This window comes from Onychostruthus taczanowskii, unplaced genomic scaffold (assembly GCF_017590055.1).
Source record: "Onychostruthus taczanowskii isolate IOZ18803 unplaced genomic scaffold, ASM1759005v1 scaffold105, whole genome shotgun sequence".
In the NCBI taxonomy this organism is placed as follows: domain Eukaryota; kingdom Metazoa; phylum Chordata; class Aves; order Passeriformes; family Passeridae; genus Onychostruthus; species Onychostruthus taczanowskii.
Window position 1 is genome coordinate 1,249,415 of NW_024497078.1, and position 22,782 is coordinate 1,272,196.

Consider the following 22,782-nt stretch of genomic DNA (forward strand, 5'->3'; position numbering starts at 1 on the left):
TGTTTTAAGTTAAGAAATGAAAGAAATCCCCAATCCTCTTCCCCCACCATACTGATTTGGCATCACTCATTTTTAATACCCCCTTATCACCGATGTAACTTGTTTAGCTGTAACTGCTCAGAGTAAGGTGGATATTGCTTAGAAGTAGGCGCTATCAAGCCAGTCAAGGTATCTTTAGATAAGAAAAGCAAAAATTACATTATTCAGAACTTCATGAAATCCTAAACCACCCATCATCTTAGTTCCCATTCGAGCAGCCAGCTGGTACATCAGAGGCAAGAACTTGTATGAAGGGATCTTCTGTGCATTTTTCTGTAGGAGAGAAAACTCAGTTAGAGAGCTGTGCTAAACTAAACTAGCTGTACTAAACCTAACAAAAACTGCAATAAAAATAATAATTTAAAATTAAGAATTATCATGGTTGTCTGATCAAGCAGCAATTCAGGGAGTATTACATCATCTTGGCCCGTGTCTCCTAAATGTTGCAAGTCCTTCATAGGAGTACTATTTTTTATTCTACCTTTCATGGCTTTTAACCTGAAAGTATATATAATATAAAAAGGAATAATGTATCTAAGGATGTTGAAGATGGGTAGATTCCAAGGTAAGTGAAGAACAAGGGGATCACAGTAAACGATATGAGATATGTTTAATCATACAGACGTGTCAAATTAAAATGCTAATTAATCTTAAATTTAAATGCTAATTAAATTAAAATGCATTGAGAACTACAGGTCTCACTGATGAAAAACTAATTGATAAGCAATGACAACTGAAAAAAGAAAGTTTTCAGGAAAAGTTAAGGAGCTACGTAATTCATCTTCTAGAAATACAGGAGAAGGAGAAGATGGATATTTATTTGCCAAAGCATTAGGAAAAAAATGGAGCAAACATATACCTTCATCATTTCATTGACTCTGTCAACTCCAGAATTTTCAAGCCAGAGGGAACAGAGTCGGAATATCCACATATCATGTTCTTCTCCACTTAGTAAACAGCTGATGTAGTTCTCCACAGCTTTACACAAGAAGCGTTTACGGTCCTCGGTCAGGGCTTGTATTGCCCCTTCATCCAGCTCAAGTTCTCGCTGAACCTTCACTGTGTACCTACATGAAGAGATGTCATGTTTAAACAACAAATTATTTCTTAATCAGCTTACAGCAAGGACTTCCCTAGGTCTCTCAATTACTAATTTAACATTTTTAAAGTTGCTTTGTGTGTACAAGCACAGTAAAATAAACAACTAAGAAACTGTATTGTGGGAAGCTGTATGTGCACACAGACCCGCTGCTGTAAGTCAACTTCCTGTCTTCTCTCTTCTTGATTTAATCTCAATATTGGTATAAATGTGAAATGATCCAGTACAGATCATTTGCGTAATGACTTCAGTTTCCAGCAGCTGAAGTTCAGCCTATTCTGCTCACTTGCTGTTGCTCTTAGTAAATCCTTAAGAATTCTGTATTAAATTTAATTCTACTCTCTCACTAAATGTGAAATAGAGAAAAATGCCAACTCATTTATTTACACTATGTAACCTTTTTGCCACATAAACTGAACAGATCCAGGGAACACACATGAATTCCAGGCCATGATCATCCACACTGGGTCCTTGGCTTAGTTTTGGCCCACAGTATCCAGCACATGCCCAGACCATGTCCAGGCACAGTTCAGAAACCATTCACAACAAGCACTGTGCATGTGGCCACTGCTTTGTGAAGAAGGCAAAATGGAGCTGTAGAGAGGTGACCCACGCTGCACGCGCTGCCCAGAGAGTAGAGCTGGAGGCTGTGACAGCTCCATAGTATCCAGTCTCCATTTAATGCTCACCTGTTGGTCTGAACCCTACGCTCCCTGATGAGACCAACCTCCTCCTTGGCCTTCTTCAGCAACGTCTGCTTGTTTTCAAACTCCGAGGATTTCATGTAATTCTCAATTCGCTGGTACTGATTGTCAGAGAAACGAGCCAAGGAGAGGAAAGCCTTCATCTTTCCTTTCTTCAGCTCATCACTGCTGTCGCCACTGTGGCTTGCAGCAATTTCCACAGCCTAAAGGAGAAGTTACAATAATGGTAAGATCAATAATCAGATAAATAGTGCTGCATAAAACTTGATGAAACTCTATTCTCACAGAAAAACAGAATGGTTGATGCTGGAAGGGACTTCTGGAGCTCATCCCTGCTCAGGCAGGGTCATCTCCTTGAATCGATTATTTAATATTGCCTGTGATGGAATAAATATGCATACAAAATGAATCTAACAGGCTGAATATTTTTCTCCTAAGTGAATTTAATCTTGGAGAAATGTTTCAGTGCAAACAGTCAAAAAAGATTATCCTGTATGAAACAGCTTTAATAGCCATACAGCAATTTTCCATGCTTACTTATCTTTTACAGTAACGAGGCATGAATTTTTAAAATCCTCTTACTGCCTTGTATCACAAGATGGTGAGAAAAAAATGGAAGACAGTCCAAAAAGTGCCAAAAGTAAAGGAAATTACATAAGAAAGTCATGGATTCAAATCATCAGAGTGAAGAAAGCACACAGATAGCAACAGAGAAAGGCAACTATGTCGAGTTTCACAAATTAGCGTGAAATAAAGAAATGCAAAGTGGGCAAATATTAATACAAACATTTCTATTACTGGCTAGAAGTTTAAAACAAAAAAATTACAGCACTTTGAAGCACTAGACCAAGACTTTGCAGCATCTCAGGGATGACCTTATCACTGTCTAGAACTGCCTGAAAGGAGGGTGTAGCCAGGTGGGAGGTCAGGCTCTTCTCCAGGTAACAAGAGGTAGGACAAGAGGACATAACCTTAACCTTAAGCTGCACCAGGGGAGGCTCAGGTTGGACATCAGGAAGAATTTCTCCACAGAAAGGGTGATCAGACACGGAATGGGCTGCCCAGGGAGGTGTTGAAGTCACCATGCCTGGAGGTGTTTAAGGAAAGATGGGATGCGGCACTTGGTGCCATGGTCTGGTTGACATGGAGGTGTTGGGTCACAGGTTGGACTCCATAGTCCCAGAGTTGTTTTCCAACCTGATTGATTCTGTGTTTCTGTGAAATATAATGGCTGTACTGAAAAGCTGGTGAGTGAATAATTGTCCTGAGAAGGAAGAGGTAGGGCTAGGGAAGAGGAAAGGAGAACTACACTACTAGTTATAATCACTGTACTTCTAAGCCAATAAAAGATGTTTTACTGTGATTTCTACAAAGCCATATTCTGAACATTTAGCAAGATTACAGTGTTACACAACACAATGTGAAACCATAATATTTATATAAGAAACCATATTTTCAATACAGAAAACTAAAGACTGCACTGAAAAATCTACTTGACATTTTCACACTGTATTTTAACACAGCATTATCTAACAGACTGTACATTTCAAAGACTGAAGGCACCTTTTCTAAGTATTTCTGCATGATGACTGTAGGGTTTTCCAAGCATGTTTCTGCTAACCAGGTTCCACAGAGCCTCAGGCACTCTGTATACATCAGTTTCAGGTGAGGATCATTCTCGACCTTTGGAAAAGCAAGTTTTGGGAAAAAAAAAATTAAAGAGAAGGAGGCATCAAATAAAAACGTCTTTTACATATGAGGTAGGAAATTTCTAAAGCCTTTAAAACCTGAATAGAATTCAATCACTGGGGCCTATTACACATAATGTACTTACAGACTCATTTTCTATCCACATCTACAGTAGTCAATAACCTTAAACCACATTCACATTCTACATAAGGCAAAAGGAGAGTGCACATTTTAAAATACCTGATAGTTTGAACAATCAGAAGCAGAATAAATCAATGACACAATGCAATAAAAATTTTAAAAATACTTATAAATATCCCCACTTAGTCTGAAGTAACAGACAACTATGTAAGTAACAATCAGGAACCACAAAAACCATATGTGATCATCAAATTCTTCACACAGACTTCTACATGGAAACTTGATTAAAGTGTTTTGAGAAGATGATGGAGTGCATTTACAAAGGACTCTTCTCCAGACTGGATGTTCAGCTTTAACTGCAGAATAGGATAAGTTTGCAAAATACTTCTAATATAGGGTACATATGAAAGACCATGTGACCAAGATGGCAACACTGACTGTGAAATACATATGTGAACATCATAGGCTGTGAAAACACAAATTCTCCTTACATGGACAGGGTAAATGTAAGGAAGGGCCTTCCAAAATTTCTGGAGGGCCTCCTCAATTGATTCATGGAGAGATTACAAAAATCAAAAGAGTAGCAACTCTTGATTTTGCCCTCGTATGTATGGAGAACTTGGCCCAAATTAATGCAGCTTTTCTGAAGTGTGATATTCCTTAAGAAGATACATGGATTCAAAGCAAATGGCTTATCCTCTAGAAATTCTCAAAGAATGCCATCACAGGTAAATGTAAAGGTATGGACATAAAGGCATTTTTACCACAGTGGTACAGGAAATTAAGTTTATCAAGTATTTGTAGACCATATTTTAACAAACACCATACTGAGGAATCCATAAAGGCTGGATTGATGGGCCAAGGCCAGCTGTATGAGGTTCAACAAGGTAAGTGCCAGGTCACAACAACCCAAGGCAGTGGCTGGGAAGCTGCCCGGCAGAAAAGGCCCTGGAGGTGCTGGCAAACAGCAGCTGAACATCAGCCAGGGTGTGCCCAGGTGGCCAAGAAGGCCGATGGCATCCTGGCCTGGATCAGCCGTGGTGTGGCAGCAGGAGCAGGGCAGTGACCGTCCCCCTGTACTCAGCACTGCTGAGGCCACAGCTCCAATCCTGTGCTCAGCTCTGGGCCCCTCACTGCAGGAAAGACATTGAGGGGCTGGAGCGTGTCCAGGGAAGGGCAACGGAGCTGGGGAAGGGTCTGGAGCACAAGTGCTGTGAGGAGCAGCTGAGAGAGCTGGGGGTGTTCAGCCTGGAGAAAAGGAGGCTCAGGGGAACCTCATCACTCTCTGCAGCTGCCTGACAGGAGGGTGCAGCCAGGTGGAGGCTGGTCTCTGTTCTCTCAGGCTACAAGTAGTAGGACAAGAGGAAACGGCCTCAAATTGCACCAGGGGAGATTTAGGTTGGATATTAATCACTAAAAGGATTGTTAAGCATTGGAACAGGCTGCCCAAAGAAGTGGTGGACTCACCATCCCTGTTTAAAATGGATTTGAAAGGCATGTACATGTGGTGCTTACGGACATGGTTTAGTGTTGGACTATGAATAATGAATTCTTATATTTGCCAATCTTACAGACTCTCTTTGAAAACCCCTAACAAGATTTGCTAACACAGTTTTTTTTCTTTCAGACATTCTGAGAGTACAACCCAGATTTAGTATTTAATATTGCAGAGGGGCTTTTAATTTTCTTCAGTGGGAAAACTTCTGAAAGTGGAATGAGGATCTTAAATAATTTAATTCCCATAAGTTCAGACACGATGTAACACATACCTGAAACCACTCTGCATCTAATTTTTTTATCATTGTTTTAAGTATATTCAGTGCAAGACTCTCTTCCTTTTTAGCCCAGAAAACCTGAGCTTCTTCAAGCTGCCACTCAGAAACTCCATTTCCATTTGGATTGTGTTGTTTGATTTGAAACATAGCTCTTTCCGGAAGCTGAAATTGAAAAATAGTAATGAATAATTCTTTAAGTAAAATATCTGTATCTCACAGCAAGTTTTGTTTTTAGACTCCTTCTCCATTTTCTCTATTTGTGCAGCATAGTCTGCCCATCCAAATAAAAAATTTACTTGCAGCAAAGATATGAAATTATTTTTCTATACACTTGCAGAAAATCCTGATTTGCAACAAGAATAGACTGGAATCAAGCCTCACAAACTCTAAAATAAAGTATCTATATTTAACATTTTCAACTGGAGGTAAAGAAATCAGTACCTCCTGAATTAATGGATTTATAGCTTAGCAATTATTATTACATTATTACATGCATTATTACAGACTACAGAAAAATAATTTAAAAAATGGCACCACCACATATTAATCCTTCAGCATGCCTACATCTTCACACATATCACTGGTAAAGTGCCATCCTCACTACTCAGTATGACTATGACAGCACAAGCAGTAAACTATGCTTTTAACAAACTTGAGGCTCTTACAGGACACTCAACGCCACAGTGTTGGTGGCTGGGCAGGCACGAGACAAAAATATCTGAAATCATTCTCCCCAACAGCTTCAGAGGCACTGAGTAAAGTGCCTCTGCAAATTCATGAAATCAAAGACAGTGCTGTTCTACTGATTTCATCACTATTCATAAAAAGAGTTAGAACCTTCCTGAAATCAAAGTTTAATTTAGTTTTGCATATGTGAAGTCTTAAACACCTTTCCAGATTCTGTATTTAGCTGTAACTATTTTCTGTAGAGGTCCCTCGAGGATATTGTTGCTCTGTAAATTCTTGTGGAGTTACTCATCCAGTGCACCACCTAGAACAAATCAAGGCTGACTCTGGACCTTAAATGCATCAGCAACTGAAAAAAACACTGATAGTGCAAATCCCAGAAAGTTATTCACAGAAAGAGATTTACCACAGTGCAACGGTGTTTTGAGAGCATTAAACTTTGAAGACAACACTAAATACAGAGATGCAATGAAGCTATCTCTGCAGTTTTATTCTGGAACACTACAACATATGATGCAAGTGAAAGCTGGATATGTAAAACTGCACCAAAATGAGCAACAGAGCTAGAAAAGCACTCTTCACTAAAAATGTAATTTCTGTATTATCTACCTCATTCAGTGGCTTACACTTATGAAAAAAAATTCAAAAAACATGTTCATAAATACAATTTATTAATAAATTCTACATAACTTAAGTCTCTGATTGATTTATTGAATAAACTTAGAATACAGTTAATCATTAGTACTGTTAAAAAATTAAGTTCTTTTATAAACTAAAAAAACCTAAACATCTGTTCCTGATCTTTCCTGAAATTTGTTACCTGAGTATTTTTAGCAGTTCTTGCCAATCTAGAGAGCTCCACTAGATGTTTGGTCAGGAGGTCTTTAATACATTCTCTTTTGGTATTTTCACTCTCCTTTTCAAGTAAGATTTCCAAAATTACAGTGCGCAGAGCCATGACAGGTTCCTGGAAATGGAAGTCACTGTCTTTGAGAAGCTGGGACTGTCTCTGCCATTTCAAATAAACATCATTCAGTTGTTGAGTAGTAACAGATCTGCAATTGTTCCCAAAAGAAAAAAGACTTGTTATTAATTTTCAGTAAACATCAGTGAAACGCAAGATGAGTAAGAAGTAAACTGCTGAGAAAGTTCAAAACCTGCACTTCAAGAAATAGTGATAAAACCATACAATGGTTACCATATGCAGACTAAACTGGAAGCCTTCCAGTTTTAAACACAACAACACTCAGGTGAACTACTCCTCTGTAAATATTCCTGATTAAGCATCAAAAGCTTGTGTTAAAGGTCCATCAGCAAAGGGAATCACACTCAAACATAGCTGAAAAGACTGTAGGGTGACTTAGCTACCAAACTGACAGAACTATGGCAGAGAAAATTCAGTGTTAATAGCACTACTGAGATAAATACCTTCCTGTGACTAAAAGCAATCTTAAAAATTTAGGAAGAATACTGATGGTAATAGAGGTCCATGAAGAAAATGATTCAAACTGAAACAGCTTTCAGTAAAGCTATGGATGTCATTAGGGAAATGGAAAACATTTTTAGAAAAGAAACTAAAAGAGGAGGACTCAGTTACTTGAGTAAATCAGAAGCTAGGAGTATGAGAGAACTCAATACAAAGGAAAGATAACAGTTATTTAAAACACTATATTGGCATGATATGAAATAACTCAAACTAGACTGCAAATTAAGCCAGTCTGGAAATAAAGAGAATCTAAAATTGTCCTCATGTAGTGAAGGTAAAATCCTTGTAATTTTCAATATGATGGTTGAGATGTTGATGAATAAAATCTGTTGAGGTATTTTTAAGTTTTGTGCTCTGCTTGATTACTAAAAGTGCTACAAACTGAGGAAGTGGTGTGAAACAATCTTAAGAAATCACCTGGAGAACAGCAGACCTGCATTTTCCAACTCTCCAATTAGCTGTAGTCTGCAAAGGGTTGGATATAATGAATAAACAGACTCAAGACTGCCTTTGCACAGCTCTTCTACTTCATTCACTCTGTGGAATTAACAGAAAAATAGTAAGATTATTTTTATTAAATATCAGCAAGTAATTCCAAATATCCATAACATAGTTTCCATACGGTGAATTTAAGTAGCAAAACTCTTCAGTCTAGAGTTACTTTGCACTACCATTCAAATTAAAAAAACAAAAAGTTTGTCAATAAATGAAAACACAGTAAAGACTCAGAAACTCCAAAATCGATGTGACAGCTCAGCTAAAGAAGAGCACTCAGCACTGGAATCCACTTAAGAGGTCCACAAAGTAAGGGATGTGTACAGGAAATGTATGTTCAATTAGCACACAAATTACATATGTACAGATGACAAACTGAAGTTAAAAAACGTAGAGTTGCAGTCTGGAAGTCATTTTTATTCTATGCATGAATCTTTGCTTGAGCCCATAAAACCCCTTGATAGTCTTTCATACATAACCTGTGACTACAAACACACACATCTCTCTCTCCCACATCACAGTATTTGCATACAATTTGTTACCTGGCATCTTTAAGACTGTCATGGAAAGCAGAGAATTCCTTATCTCGCAAAGACTGAAGAGCATCATACAATGATTCATGGTACCCTGGACTTCCTGCTTCATCTCTAATAAATAAAACAAAAGTTAACATAGAATAAAATGAAAACTGTATTTCTCTATGAAGTCAATTTTGTCTTTGTGACAAAAATTTTCAGCTGTACAGTAGCCATGAATCAACACTGGTCTTTGTATATCCAGGACTTGATAACCTCTTGTGGTTTACTGAGTAATATTTTCCCTATTTTCTTATAAACTGATACTAAAAGCTCTCTCTATCCCTTTCTCATACTGAAGATACAATTACTATATGAATCAAAAATGGAAAATTTCAGTTTAATGTTATGAACAATCAAAAAGAAGAATCACCTGTGTACAGTTTCCCATGAAAAAAACAAGTGATGTGCATTGAAACAAGACAAGTCTAAGTGAAAAACACTACTTTTCAATTCAATGATTAAGATGAATTAGGTGACATGCTTCACAAAAACTACGTTCTAATCTTGTCTTTTTTTGCTTGGATCTGACCCTATTGCCTTCTGCTTAAAAAACTAGCAAAAAGATAAGGTGGTTTACTTGACAGAAGAGATGTGGCTCCATTGCATATTCCTCCATGCTGCCTGGTACCGTATTTCCTGCAGTTCTGCACACCACTCAGTGTTTTCATGTTCCAGCCCTTTTAAGTACATGGAAAGAGTGTGGCAAAGCCCAAAATTCTGCAAAGCCTAAAATTAAGAAAATTACTCAAAATTTATTTTCCTCCTTTATTAAACATAACTGATATTTTTTTAAGGGCCTTGTTTTACTTTTGGAAACAAAGAACTCTTTGCAGAAAAGACAGGGCCATAACTATTTCTAAACTCTACATGTAAAATGAAAAATTTTTAATAAGACTACCAATCAGACTATTGATATCTGCAACTCCAGGAAAATGTTTTTGTTTTTTTTTACTAGTGTGACTGGCATTTTTTAAAATAAATTTTAACACAGTGCTTCAAATTAACTATCAGCACACATTTCTCCATGCCATCATTCCTGGGTGGCAAGTCAAAATGAATTTTACTTCTTAATGAAATGCTTCTCCTGATGAGGATTTGAAAAGATTTCCTATAACTTCTATCTGTTTGAAGGCCATAATGTCTTTATAATTGTGACCAATTAATCAGATTACATGTCAAGGACATGTATGAAGGACAAACACAATGGAATTTTAACAGTGATATTAAATAATTTGTGGTAAGAAATTAAAAGTACTATAGGAAAACTAAATAAGGGGAAACACACATACATCTATGCTACATTTTTACAGAAATGGTATAAACATTTTTAGCCTACAAAGGCAAAGCATATTAAGGATTCAAAATAACATCAATTCTTTTTATCTACTGTATCAGAAATATCACACAGTGACTCATAGTGGAGTGGTTTAAGAATGAGATAACAAAAATAACCAACTACATTACTTTCTATATCTTGCCATTTTAGGAGCTGGCCAAAATCTGGAATAATATTGAATACTCTTATTTTTAAGTATTTCACAAAATTCATTACCCATGACAGGGATTATGGGTGAGTGACAAGAGGACTAAGAACCATAATGTTTTCAGAACAAATACTGAGTTGTCTTATATTACACAGTTTGGATGCCAATGACAATGGGCTAGACTTAATGAACAAAGAGATCACTTTCAGTCCTAAAACAATTTTGGACTCACTACAAATGACTCAATATGATGAATATCACTTCTTGCACTCATTTCCTCAAAATAATATTACCTCTATTATTCCTGCCTGGCGAGTAGATGGAGAGAGGCTTGTCTCAAGGTCATATGTTACAAGGGCTTTCTCCCATACTGCTTCATGCTCATATGTTCTTATCCTGTTGTGAGTGAAAAAGAAGTTTTCAATTTAAGTTCTTTATTAGTAAATGAAAGCAATGCCTTTAAAGAACATAAGAACATGAATAAATTATACCGTGCCAATGGCTGTAACATTCTTCCTCCACCACAACCATAAAGACTGTCAGGTTCTCCAATGCTTCTGTAGATGTCCATGAGAAGGTCCTAGAACACGCACCACAAAACAAAGAACTGTTTTTTTGGAACCAGCTCGAGTTAGTTTTACATAAATCATATCAGTTTACAAATGTTTTTACAGGTAACATCATTGCTTAATTTTCCTTTATGTAGTACCTGAGCTGGCTATCATGATAGGGAAAAAAGTTATGCAGTCTTGCCAAACTCTTCAGGCCTACTTTCAATGCTAATTTGTTTCTTAAAGATCTAGAGCTGGGCATTAGGTGGGCTAGTTGAAAAGCAAAAGGCAATGATAGTAAATGAACATCAGATACACCAACTAAGCAATGCATCATGAAAGTTATACAAACACAGTCCTGGAATAATGAACTATGGAAAGAAGCAATTTAGACAAAGCTACTGGATCAGATTTGATGTATCAAATAAGCCTGAGGGAGATAATACTACTTTGATTTTGATAATTACAACTTCTACATCACTTGCTGATTTTTAATGAATATATATATATGTGACAAAACAAACTGAAAAATATTTGGCTGGCTACCACCCTGAAGTCAGTTCTTTCAGGAAACAAAGCCTGCTTTGCTGTGATTTCAGACTTGGCAGTTAGTTAGTGTTTCAGGTGAACAAATACTCAATTTAATTTGTCTGGAAGGCGACAGAGTTCATTTTGAATTAAAGTATGAGGAGAACCTTAAAACACATTTTTTGAATTCTACTAGATCTACTTTCAGCTCAGATAAAACCAACTGTTAATCGTAATTATCTGAGAAGGTTTGCATTCAGATTAGGAGGCACACACAAGTACCTGCAAACTTAGACCAGTTTCTTCTTTACTTTTCTCATTCAAAGTAGTAATAGGTGGTCTTTGACTTTCCTCTTCAAATGTCAAACTCTTAGCCGCTTTAAAAGAAGATCTAAAAGAAATGTTTCAATATGAGATTTCATACAGAGAACTAAAGAAATTCTGAGACAGCACTCAAGAAATAAAAGGCACAAACAGTAAATGAAAGACTATCATATCCCCAGGTTACTCAGTATGGCTCTCCATCAGAATGAGGAAGTGATCAGTTGAGCTGGGAATATCAACGTCAAGGGATTTTAACACCGAGGTATTCTTCTGGAGAACCCCCCCTACACACACCTTGCAATTCCTAATCTTTTATTAAATCAAACTGCTTTTGTGAATGCCTGAAGTGTTCTTTCCTCTGTGAAAGAATAAAAGCAATTAGTTAATGTATGTGCATACAACCAAACTTTTGTTATATTTCCACTACCTGACAGTGGTTTGTCACAAAACCTAAATTAGTTCTATATTTTGATCTTACTAGACCAGAAAACAAAGATAATTATCTGTTATGGAAGAAAGTTCCTACAAGCATCATTTAGCTCTATTCACAGAATTACATTCATCATTCTGACATTTACTTTCTCCCCTTGGTTAACTTCTGGCTGTAATGTAACTAAAATCACTAAGAAAAGTTTCTGATTACAAGTCAGCATGATACTCTTTTGAGGCTTGGATTGCATTCAAGGACTTGAAATATTTTCCGTGTCCATATACACACACCAATGGAATATTTTTACAGCTTTCTTGGTATTTCATATAACTAAAACCAAAACACTGCTGGGACTCACAAAATATGATTCATTTTACCAGAAATGCCAGGAAACAGCACTCCTCCTACCTTTCTTGCTGCTTGTCCCTATTTATCTTGTCTGCGTAGATTTCTGCGTAGAGCAAGGCTGTGAAGTGAGCAGCACAAGACTGTGCTGCTATAGCAACCTCCAGATAATTCAGATCTAGCCAGAAGCTGTCATCAAAAACTGTACCTGAAACGCATCTGATAAAATAAAGACTTTAATACTGCTGTAAAAGACCTTTTATCTAGCATTAAACAAAATAAATCCAGTATTAACTATAAAGCTTCCCGAAGGCTAACTTTATCTTAGCCCCTGGAAAACCCATACTACAAAAGTGTATCAGGTAAAAGGGTTTAGCAAACTCCTTCAGCATAGCAAGAACCCTTTAAGGGTAGCCATACCACTTCTGTCACAAATGCAAGGTCACTGCTATATCTTTTCTTTTAAACCAACATGTTCTCTACCATGTTCTTTTTCTTTAATCTAGAGCACCAACAGATCTTTGAACAGTCACAATGAAATTAGGGCAATGTTTTGAAAAAGCTTGGATTCACCTCTTTTGTCTTCTCAAGTAATCAACAACAGCAAGCATGGCTCGTCGAGATACTTTATCCAAACTTCTAAAATTATGGGTTTCTTGATCTGGGATGTATATTTCAAAGGAAAGAATACAATGAACTTTTGTCATATCACCACCATTTACAAAATAAAAAGTAATTAATTTTCAGTCAAGAAAATAACTAAAAACTTCCTTGAACTGCATTTCCAAAATTAAATTAATAGTTTGTCACAAAACATATTTCTTCTTCTTACATGATGTTAGTGGGATTATAGCAATTTATACCACAATTTGATGAAATTATCTTTGTATTATTAATTCATGGATTGTATTTTTTCTTACAGAATTCAGAGATGAACTAACATCACCGCAAAAAGACCTCTGGCCATTGGGCTTCCACCATGTAAGTTATTCCAAAGTCACAGAAACACTTCTGATTAAATTACTTTACTGAAGATTTTATATTTTAGAGTGTGTATGGCTACACAAAACCCCATACCTTCCAAATTCAGGCACATACTTTCAAAGAATCTATGTTTCCATGTGCTGCTTCTGGATTAAAAAAAAAATCAGAGGACTACAGGTTGTGTTCTGGTGATTGAGTTAATAATTTCTTCATAACTCTGGTCATTTCTGAATTACCAATTACAAGAAGCAAGAAATATGGAGCACACAAGCAAAGGTTTGATTACTACTACATTACTATAAGGTGCAGAAGTAGCAATTTCCTCTAAAGAAAGCAAAAGCCACAATAAAAATGTATCTGGGCATTTTTTGTGTTCCAACAAACACAAATTAATGTGTTCAGAAGCATCTGACTCTCCCATGTCTAACTGCTTGTTTTATCCCATTTGGATCCTGATGGATTGGAATGAAATTTATCTAGATGTTCTAGGAAGAGTTTTCTCATTGTTTTAACAGGATAACATCTTCTCCTTGAAGATGATTAAAATTTTTGCTTCTAATCTGATGTTCTATCACTCCAGTTTTGGAATTAACATATCTTTGCTCTGTTGGCTACTGCACCTCCAGTTCATCTGTAAACAATCTGTCATACAATGAACTGCGTGCTACTTCATGGTTTTGGATTTTTTTTTATTACCAGGGCAGTTTTTCACCTTCTTCAGTAAGATTCCCTGCATAGAATTCCTTTTAGGAAGAAATTCTTCACAGAAGGGTTGATTAGACATTGGAGTGATTTCCCAGGGACATGGTGGAGTCACTGTCCCTGGAGGTGTTTAAGGAAAGACTGGATGGGGCACTCAGTGCAATGTGTAGTTGATGTGGAAGTGTTCAGCCACAGATTAGACTCAATGATCTCAGAGGTCTTTTCCAAACCAAGCAACTCTGGTTCTGTGATTGAAGGGACCCCCATGATTTGCTCGCTGGTATTGTTGAACTAACTGCAAGTTTCTAGAACTTGGAAAAATCCCTTCATATTTTCCTTGGAACATTTTGGGTCACCCTGTACATCTGAGCATAAATTTGTGAGTTGCAGAAAGAGCTTGTTACCTGAATTCAAAAATGTGAAAGAATACTGTTCCAGTATTTCAGTCCAGGCTAGTGAGCATCCAAGAAAAGACTTTAAAATACACCTAGTATCATTAGGGTTATTTATACCACTCTTAGTAAAAACTGCAATATTAAGGGTTCCCCTTCCTCTCTGGCAACCTGAAGCTTGCCTGACTTGTCTGTAAAGAGACTGCAAGACATTGTACAGACTCTTTTTTTCAATGATCTGTCACTGGACAAGGGAGTTAGAAGATATAGCACAGTAGCTACTACACAAAAAACCCCAAACCAAACCAAACCAAGAAACAAACCTACCCTAACCTGAAATTACTGTATTTATTTCAGCTCCTGAAAAAAAATGCATCTACCATTCCCAGTGTCTAACAACAAAGATGTTCCATTTACACAGATATCAACTAAATTCAACCACAATCTAACTGGAAAGGACATGAACCATTTGTTTAAATGGTGCTTTTCTTTAAAATGAACTTCCTGCCTTTCTCATACTCCGGTGCAGTTCTTTTGGTTACAACTTCCTTTTATTTTGCTGGAATGGAACAGGTCTTCTGAATGTATAGGAAGACCATTAACAATATTAGGCAGTACTTAAAGCAAATAGTCTTCTCCAAAGGGAAAATTCAGATGAAAACTGCTTTTTATTGCTCTTGTTTGAGTAAGAGAGGAATTTACCTGCCCATCAGTCATTTTAAAAGACAACCCATGACTCAGTCTTGCAGCACTTAACATTGGATAACATCTAAATTCAGCAAGTACTAAACATTATCCAGTTATGAATAAAAAACCAAGTTAGAAGATACTTCTGTGGTGCTGCCAATGAATAGCTTCAAAATTACTGGTATCTCCATCAAAAAAGATCAGCTGGGGAGAAAATGCTGAATTCTGCCTGCCTCTAAGTGCACATCATACATTTGATATCAGAAGATAGTTTTTTCACAACCAGAATTCCTCTTTTAGCTGAAACAAAAATATTATGGCATTACCTGAATCAGAATTTGGAGTACATCTACTAGATGAGGCAGATTTGCAACAGGCTGTAAAAAACTTCTGGATATGAAGTGACAAAAGACTTCTCCAAGATTCTTCTGAGTCATGAAGAAGGATATCATGAATCAGATATGGAAGCAAAGTCTGACACAAGTCTGCTTTCACCTGGAAATAATAATGCACAGCAGCTGCTAAGAAAGAAATGCTTTTTGGTTGTCTCTCAGGTTACAACCAAACTCACAATTACCCAAACAAACATGTAATGCTTGAGAAAGAACACACAAACCACTCAACAGGGTGGCATTCACTTAAAGCAGCCATATAAAGTTTACCTATGTTTGCAATTATCTCTCAAATCCTGTATTTTGAGAATATATATTTTATGAGTACCTGCAATAAATGATCACAAAGCCCCTGAATTATTTAATAGCAGAAATTACTACTTGCTATCAAGATGAGTAATCACATTTTTTGTGCATCACAGCACACAAACATGTACAAATGTATGATTTAGCTCACCTCACACAGTGGCTTCATCAACTGGAGAACTTCATTTTTCACACCTCCACTGTCCAGTATTGAACTAGTTAGGTGCCTGATCCAGGTCTCATGAGTTTCTCCCAGAGGAATCCACAGGTTTGTGTCATCCAATCTTTCTAAAGGAGCCTCTGTATCATTAGCAGACACTTCAAGAAACTACAAGGAAAATATGTAAAATTGCAAATATAAAAAAAATTCTATGGCATTTAAAAAAACATACTGCAATGCACAAATTCAAACATTAACTTTTACTAGTCCTTCAGCTGATTAACAGTATCAATTTTGTTCATATAAATGTAAAGTTTTCCAAGGAAATGTGAAAGCATTAAAAATAAAATTTTACTGGTGACATCAAATGAGGCATCACATTTAATTTACAAATAAAAAAAAATTAAAATTAGGAAATGTCTCATTTATGCACTTTTAATTATGCACTATTTCTGACCTATCTTCCACCATTTTTTGCATCAAATAACACTCAAATCCTGAGAAAGCATTACATTGTCCATTAGGTAATCAAAAAGTGTCTGTCTAAATAAAAGCACCCAGCTTTCTAATGTCAAAATAGTAATTTCCAATGTGAAGGGAAAGCTGCAACTGGTAAAACAGAAATGAGAAACAGACATACAAAAGCAATCAGATTTGCAATTATATTGATGCCAAATCTGGCATTTATCAAAGCCTACCTCAAACATCTTTTCAAATTAATTTTTTAAAAAAGATAGATATTTCTTTTTTCTCTAATGCGTATGCCATGCATACAAGGTGTATCAGAAGTACCTTTTTCCTGGATGTTCTGAAAGGCTGCAGATAGATTAACATGGGATCAGCTTTACTTTTAAAAACTTCCCAAAATTCATTGCCAGACTTGGTGGCTAATATGTTCTTCAAACAGGAAACAGCAGCAGCTCTAACATCAATACTGAAAATAGAACATACACAACATTGTTATCATTAATTTCATTCAGGTATTTGATTTTCAAAATCACCTTTGTAAGTACACAAAGTAAATAATTCCAACATCTCTGGTGCCATTGCATATTTTTTTACAGAACAAAACCTGAGTATTTACTCCACAGCACTGCTATCCTCTACAGCACACAGGAGACTCTCTGGCTTGCATCCTACTACAGAATTTCTAGGAAACATCTAAGATTGACTGGGTAAATAATCTGAACCTTGGAGAAACACATGGCTACTATTAAGAACACTTTCAGAGAGTTACTCTGAGGTGATATGAACAATGTGCAACTTAATAGCTCCTATTTTGCTTCTGAGTTAACTATATAAATAAGTATACTCACCAATTATCTGTCAAAGCAGTGTTTATTTGAATTAACATTATGAAGACACACTGAAGTTTTCTGTCTTCAAGTAAATCTGCTGCTCTCAAATCCAGTGCATTTTCAGCCCGCTGAAGAGCAGTGGTGGAGAAATCCATGGGACCTATTTCTCCCAAGCAACTTCCAACAGCCTCTGCAAATGCATGTCATTTTATAGTCTTTCTGTAGTCTTAGGCACACTAAAACAAGGTCTCATCCTACTTTTAGAACTGAGACTGTCATGGGGTAAAAAGCAGCAAACATTTATAAATAATCACTTAAGGAGTTTTCTGATTAAAATTACATGTGAACACATTTTGTAGCTTAAGACTCATAAATATTACAGTTATGCTTTTTAACTCAATTTTCTAGGAGCGCCTATGTCTCTGGATTTTCCAGCTTGTATCAGATATGTCTTTTATGTTTGCTTCTGCCAGAAACCAGCAAATGGAAAAGGTCAGAATTACTCATTTTCAATCCCTAAACAGTATGGTAAATACAAACAGAAGTCTGTGTGAGCCCAAACAGAAGACTGCAAACTCAGTAAGTATTAATCTGTGTTTTACATAAAATGTGTATCAATGTGTTCCTCATTTGCTTTCCAAACAAAGTATTTTATCAAAACACCTAACAACTGAAAAAAAATAAAACAAAAAAGTAACCTTGAAAATAATTTTTAACAAGAGATGTTAAATGTTCATTAGAAAAAAACCAAAATCTACTTCCCTGCTCTTTCCTTCATACTCTGCAGGTGTATTGGAGTGGAAAGCGCAGTGGGAAGTAACACTGAGAACAACCACAGTTTCAGTCTGGTGTTTGCAATGACAGCCATCATTTACTGGTGGGTCTAATTAACTTACCCAGCACTGCTTTTTCTCCCGTGTGGTTAACTGCCATCTTGGACAGCTGCAGTAAGCTCACCACCAATTTCACTATTACAGAATCTTCTGGCTTTTCTATAATTCAGAAAGAAAAATAGATGCCAAGCATGTCAGTAAATTTGTAGTGTGAAGTTATTAGAAGAAAACATTGCTTCAGTGTCTTTTAAATACAAATACCAATATGCATTATTAATGCTGAAGCAAGATGGTATTAAACAATACACCAACTAAATTACTGATTTTCTTATTCATCATGGCCTGGAAAAATGTCTGTGCATTTGAATAAGCTAAAGAAACCCCAAAGTAGAATGCACCTGTGCTATTATTTTCAGTGTTTTGATGCAAAAATGATAATACATGAAATATTAGCTTAGGTTGGTGTAAGAATGCTATCTGAAATAGTGAAAGCATACTATGTGGCTCCACTGACAGCCCTTAAGTTAATGTCATCATTCTGTTCTAAATCTGAACCCAAGGAATACCTCAAAATTAGGCTTTTTGTCAGGAATTTTAAAGAATTTGATTAGCTTTCAGTTGCCAAACTAACTTTGCCAAATTATAAACTCTCAAGATGGGTACTTCCTTGCATAATTACTCCCTGCCCAAGGTCTTCTTTTAAAGTAAACATTCTAAACAAAACGGTCTAGGAAAAAATATGATGATTTGTCAGAGTAAAGAAGAAAAAAACCCCAAGAAACCAGTACTTTTAAAAGAAGTACTGACTGGAGTACAAACCTGGAATCAGACTTTATGCTTACTTGATATCTTTAGAAAAATTAATACATAGAATAATAGACTTGTAAGTGCTTAACAGAATTTTATTATAAGGCAAAAGCCCCATTAAGCTTGCCAGCCCATCTCCAGCAAAGCAAGAGAAAATACTTCTCAGGGTTTGCCTGAGCACATCTTCACACCTAATAATCTCTATAAAATATGTCCAACTCCGTTTAAGGTCAGTAATGTTGTTAATCTTCATAGTAAGTAGTAGTAAGTGCCATGGTGAATGTATTTTGAAGAAATTACATGGTTTCTCTTGTATAACTGCTCCCAGATTATTTAATCTGCTCTTGTACTGCGATAAAAGTGTTAAGCACTCCCTACTATACTTCATCATTCCATTCACCAGTTCATACAGCTCTATCTATTCCTATTCAATCTCTTTTCCAGTCTCACAAGGCTCTCCTCTGATGGAAGTTGTTCCACACAAGCTTGCTGCCCTTTCACTAACTCTGTTCAAAGAGAGTTATTTGTACAATTGTAAATGTAGGGATGTGGGGGCCAAAATGCACTTGCACTGTGGCCTTACAACTTTACAATTCTTACCCAAATTTTACTTTGTACTTGTTTACAATTAATCACATCATCTCTTTTTATCTTCCTGTCATGCGCACAAGCTGATGAAGACTTGACATAGAGGAGAAAAGTGAAATGGTCTGGCACAATTATCTGAAAACCAAACTAGGAAGCAACTGCTTCTGAACTGAGCTGAAACACAATCTTGGCATGTTGTGATAAGGCACGAAATGATGACACAGACCCTGCTGCTCTCGAGGGGAACAAAAAAGAAGAACTTTATTTTCTGACTCCAACATTTATAGTTTTCTAAAGGTGACAGTGGATTGGAGGGTGACAGTGCCACCTCTCCAATGCCCCTGGACAGACCAAGGGTCCATCAATTCTCTCTACCTCCATGAAAGAATGCAAAACATAGGTTATTTACAGAACTGTGTGTGAGAAAGTTTGTTGAAAGAATGTAAACATCAGAAGGCTTAACAAAGTCTTACAAAATCAGGGCGACATCGGCACGTGTCAAAATTTAACTAAACTAAATCCTACTATTTGTTCTGAATTTTACTTTCTAACATGCCTTTAATAAATTGAAGCTTCATTTCATTTAAAAGAGTAGTAGAGATTCATATACAAGAAAACACATTAAGCAACCACAAATCAATACACTTCTACATTATCCTGGTCACTCACAATCATACACGACCCATGCCAAATGCTTGAAGGGTATTTTATCCTCTCTGTCATGTAACATCTCATCTATTTATTTATAATTCACCTTGCCAAAGATATTTTTGATGTTGCATGAATCACAAATGTCAATCTAATCTGTGTGCCAAATTATAATATGATTACATTGTTAAACATACAAAAAAAAATTCCATGTCAAGTTAGAATAGGCTACATCACTAAACACCTAAAACCAGGTGGGAAAGAAATAAAACACATAATCAGACATCAGTACCCTCGAAAATTTTCAGGAGATCCTTCATCTGATCTTTATACTGTTCCAACTTCTTGCGTAAATCATACAGTCCTTCAAGCCGCGTCAAGGGCAGTGAATCACAAACCCCAACCGAGAGAAAGTGATTAATTTCCTGCAAAACAACACTGTATTAAGCACATACAGCATACAAATAAAGGCTTCAGGTAAAGAATTGGCTCTAAGCAAGTTCACAATGTGGATGCAAAGTAAAAATGGAGACCTACGAGTGTCTCCATGATTGAAACCAGCAATAAAAGAATCCACATGTCTCATTTAAACTTAAACTAGTTAGAAAATTATTCTTCTGTGGGAAGTTTGCATTACAAAAACCACTATGCTGTGAGATGTATTTTAAAATGTAATTACCTCCAAAAGAGAATATGGTCCTTTACTGTATTTTATTTTCTGCTGAGTTGCTCGCAAATCTTTAAAAGCAGGGTATTCAGGAAAAGGATCTAAGCACTTGATTGCTAGGTACAGACTTTCATTATCCTTATTATCTATCACCAGGTACTTCAACAAGCCTAGGACCTGAATATAAAAAGTACAAGAAAACCAAAACAGACAGAGAAACATTTTTGAGCCATATTTCTTATTCAGCTTATAAAGTTTGCATTTCTCTAAGTTTCATTAAACTAGTAAGACAATTTATTTACACTGTTAAAAGTTGTAAAATTATTTGAGGCTTGGGGAAATCACAGATACATTCTAGAATGGTGGAGCATTTTTGCTCTTCCTCCTCTCAAACAGAAATCAAAACTTTTACTATCCCAGCCTGAAGTTTTGTCTTTTGATAAAGCTGATTTCAAATGCTGGCCAATTATGATTCCTATTATATTCCCAATGATTTAACAACACATTGCACCCAAGCATTTCTGGAGTTATTAGGAATTTCCTGTTCACACTAAAGTGCTGGTAATTTGGAATTTAGACAGATGCCTATATATCATACCTTACTACCCAAATCACTGAACTCTGGCAGAATTTGTATAACAACATATCTACAACTTGACTAAATGTCAGTGGGGTACCATACTTTCTTTGGAAAAACATTGTGTTTATGCTTTACTTAAAAATCAATGCAACTGGATACTAAATCCAAGCACCTCTGAAGTGTTTTAAATCTAAATGATGAGGGTTCTTTTAAAGACTTGTATTTACCTGAAAATTATTAACTAGCCTCCATTCAATGCTAGAAGAAAAAATAAAAAAGAAGAAACTGAAAAGTGATCACTAGAGGGTGGGCATCCCTGCAGGAGTATGATACAAGAAGGTTTCACATTTGACATCAGTTCCAATTCAGTTCAGAGAAATTTCTGTCCTCCCCGCTTTGTTCCTGCCCAGGGATACCCTGACACGTGGCCTTTGCAGACGTGCACGTGCAACTGTTTTACACACACATATTGTAAACCTGATCACAATCAAAAAGATGTGAAACAAGACTGCCAGGTTATTTTCAGCTGGGTTGGCACAGCCCTCCAGCTGAACTGGAAGTACCAGGAGGAGGACAGCACAGGGCTACAGTGCAGCCATGCAGATGCCTACAGTACAGTGGAATCAGATTAAGCCAGAAGGCAACATCAGGACTGAAATGCAACAGGCACACTCTTCTCACCTACAGCTACTAATTTTAAGTTTCTGAATCCTCCTATATTTTCACCCCCAGGAGAATGCACATAAAAAGCAACACTAGGGGGGAAATAGTGCTTGTCACACAACAGAAACTGCTTTGCTTTTAAGGCCTATGTGCTACGTTTAATGATAATTTATTAAATAAATAGCTGAACTACTGAAATCCATTCTCTGCACACATTTCCTCTTTGTCCTTGTACCAAAAGTCTTCATCATATTTCCTATTAAATCATTGACAGAGTTTAAGGAGTTGCTTAGCTGCTTGAGATGCTGTTTTGCCAAACAGCAGAACCAAAAGTGAAGTTGCATTTAAAAAAAAAATTAAAGACACAATGTTACATCCAAAATAATAGTTTTTATATAAATGTCCAAAGCATAGGAAAAAGGAATTAAAAGTGAACACAAGTACAGATAAAGCCTTAAGAACAGTGAACATGAACTGGAAAACTAACAGGTAAGGCACAAGCAGCATCACAAAACTACCTGTTCCTGAACCTGAGACTGGTCCGTGGCAAGAGGTATCAGGGTTCCTACAATAACATGAAGGTGGGTCTCCAGAGCATCGCTGCAACACGTAACTGCTGTGTGGCAAACATGATGCAGCAGATCACAGCAGAGCGAGAAGCTGCGCATGGATATGTCTCTGATTACAATGGGTCTGTCACAGGAAACAAAGTGGAATTAA

General features: G+C 36.5%; 1 protein-coding gene across 1 annotated transcript in view; it reads right to left on the reverse strand.

The window, feature by feature from the left end:
• The window catches only part of ATM (ATM serine/threonine kinase), a 56,421-nt gene that overhangs the window by 11,678 nt on the left and 21,961 nt on the right, over positions 1–22,782 (reverse strand). The window contains exons 30-51 of the mRNA XM_041414596.1: positions 22,581–22,755; positions 20,832–20,996; positions 20,445–20,577; positions 18,173–18,268; positions 17,295–17,466; positions 16,771–16,912; positions 15,970–16,146; positions 15,447–15,615; positions 12,929–13,016; positions 12,419–12,574; positions 11,539–11,647; positions 10,669–10,757; positions 10,471–10,573; positions 9,271–9,419; positions 8,658–8,762; positions 8,038–8,157; positions 6,955–7,189; positions 5,442–5,609; positions 3,406–3,525; positions 1,828–2,045; positions 899–1,106; positions 199–312 (exon numbers count right to left, since the gene is read on the reverse strand). Of these exons, the coding sequence (XP_041270530.1) occupies positions 199–312; positions 899–1,106; positions 1,828–2,045; positions 3,406–3,525; positions 5,442–5,609; positions 6,955–7,189; positions 8,038–8,157; positions 8,658–8,762; positions 9,271–9,419; positions 10,471–10,573; positions 10,669–10,757; positions 11,539–11,647; positions 12,419–12,574; positions 12,929–13,016; positions 15,447–15,615; positions 15,970–16,146; positions 16,771–16,912; positions 17,295–17,466; positions 18,173–18,268; positions 20,445–20,577; positions 20,832–20,996; positions 22,581–22,755 (3,211 nt within the window). The remainder of the gene's footprint in view (positions 1–198; positions 313–898; positions 1,107–1,827; positions 2,046–3,405; positions 3,526–5,441; positions 5,610–6,954; positions 7,190–8,037; positions 8,158–8,657; positions 8,763–9,270; positions 9,420–10,470; positions 10,574–10,668; positions 10,758–11,538; positions 11,648–12,418; positions 12,575–12,928; positions 13,017–15,446; positions 15,616–15,969; positions 16,147–16,770; positions 16,913–17,294; positions 17,467–18,172; positions 18,269–20,444; positions 20,578–20,831; positions 20,997–22,580; positions 22,756–22,782) is intronic.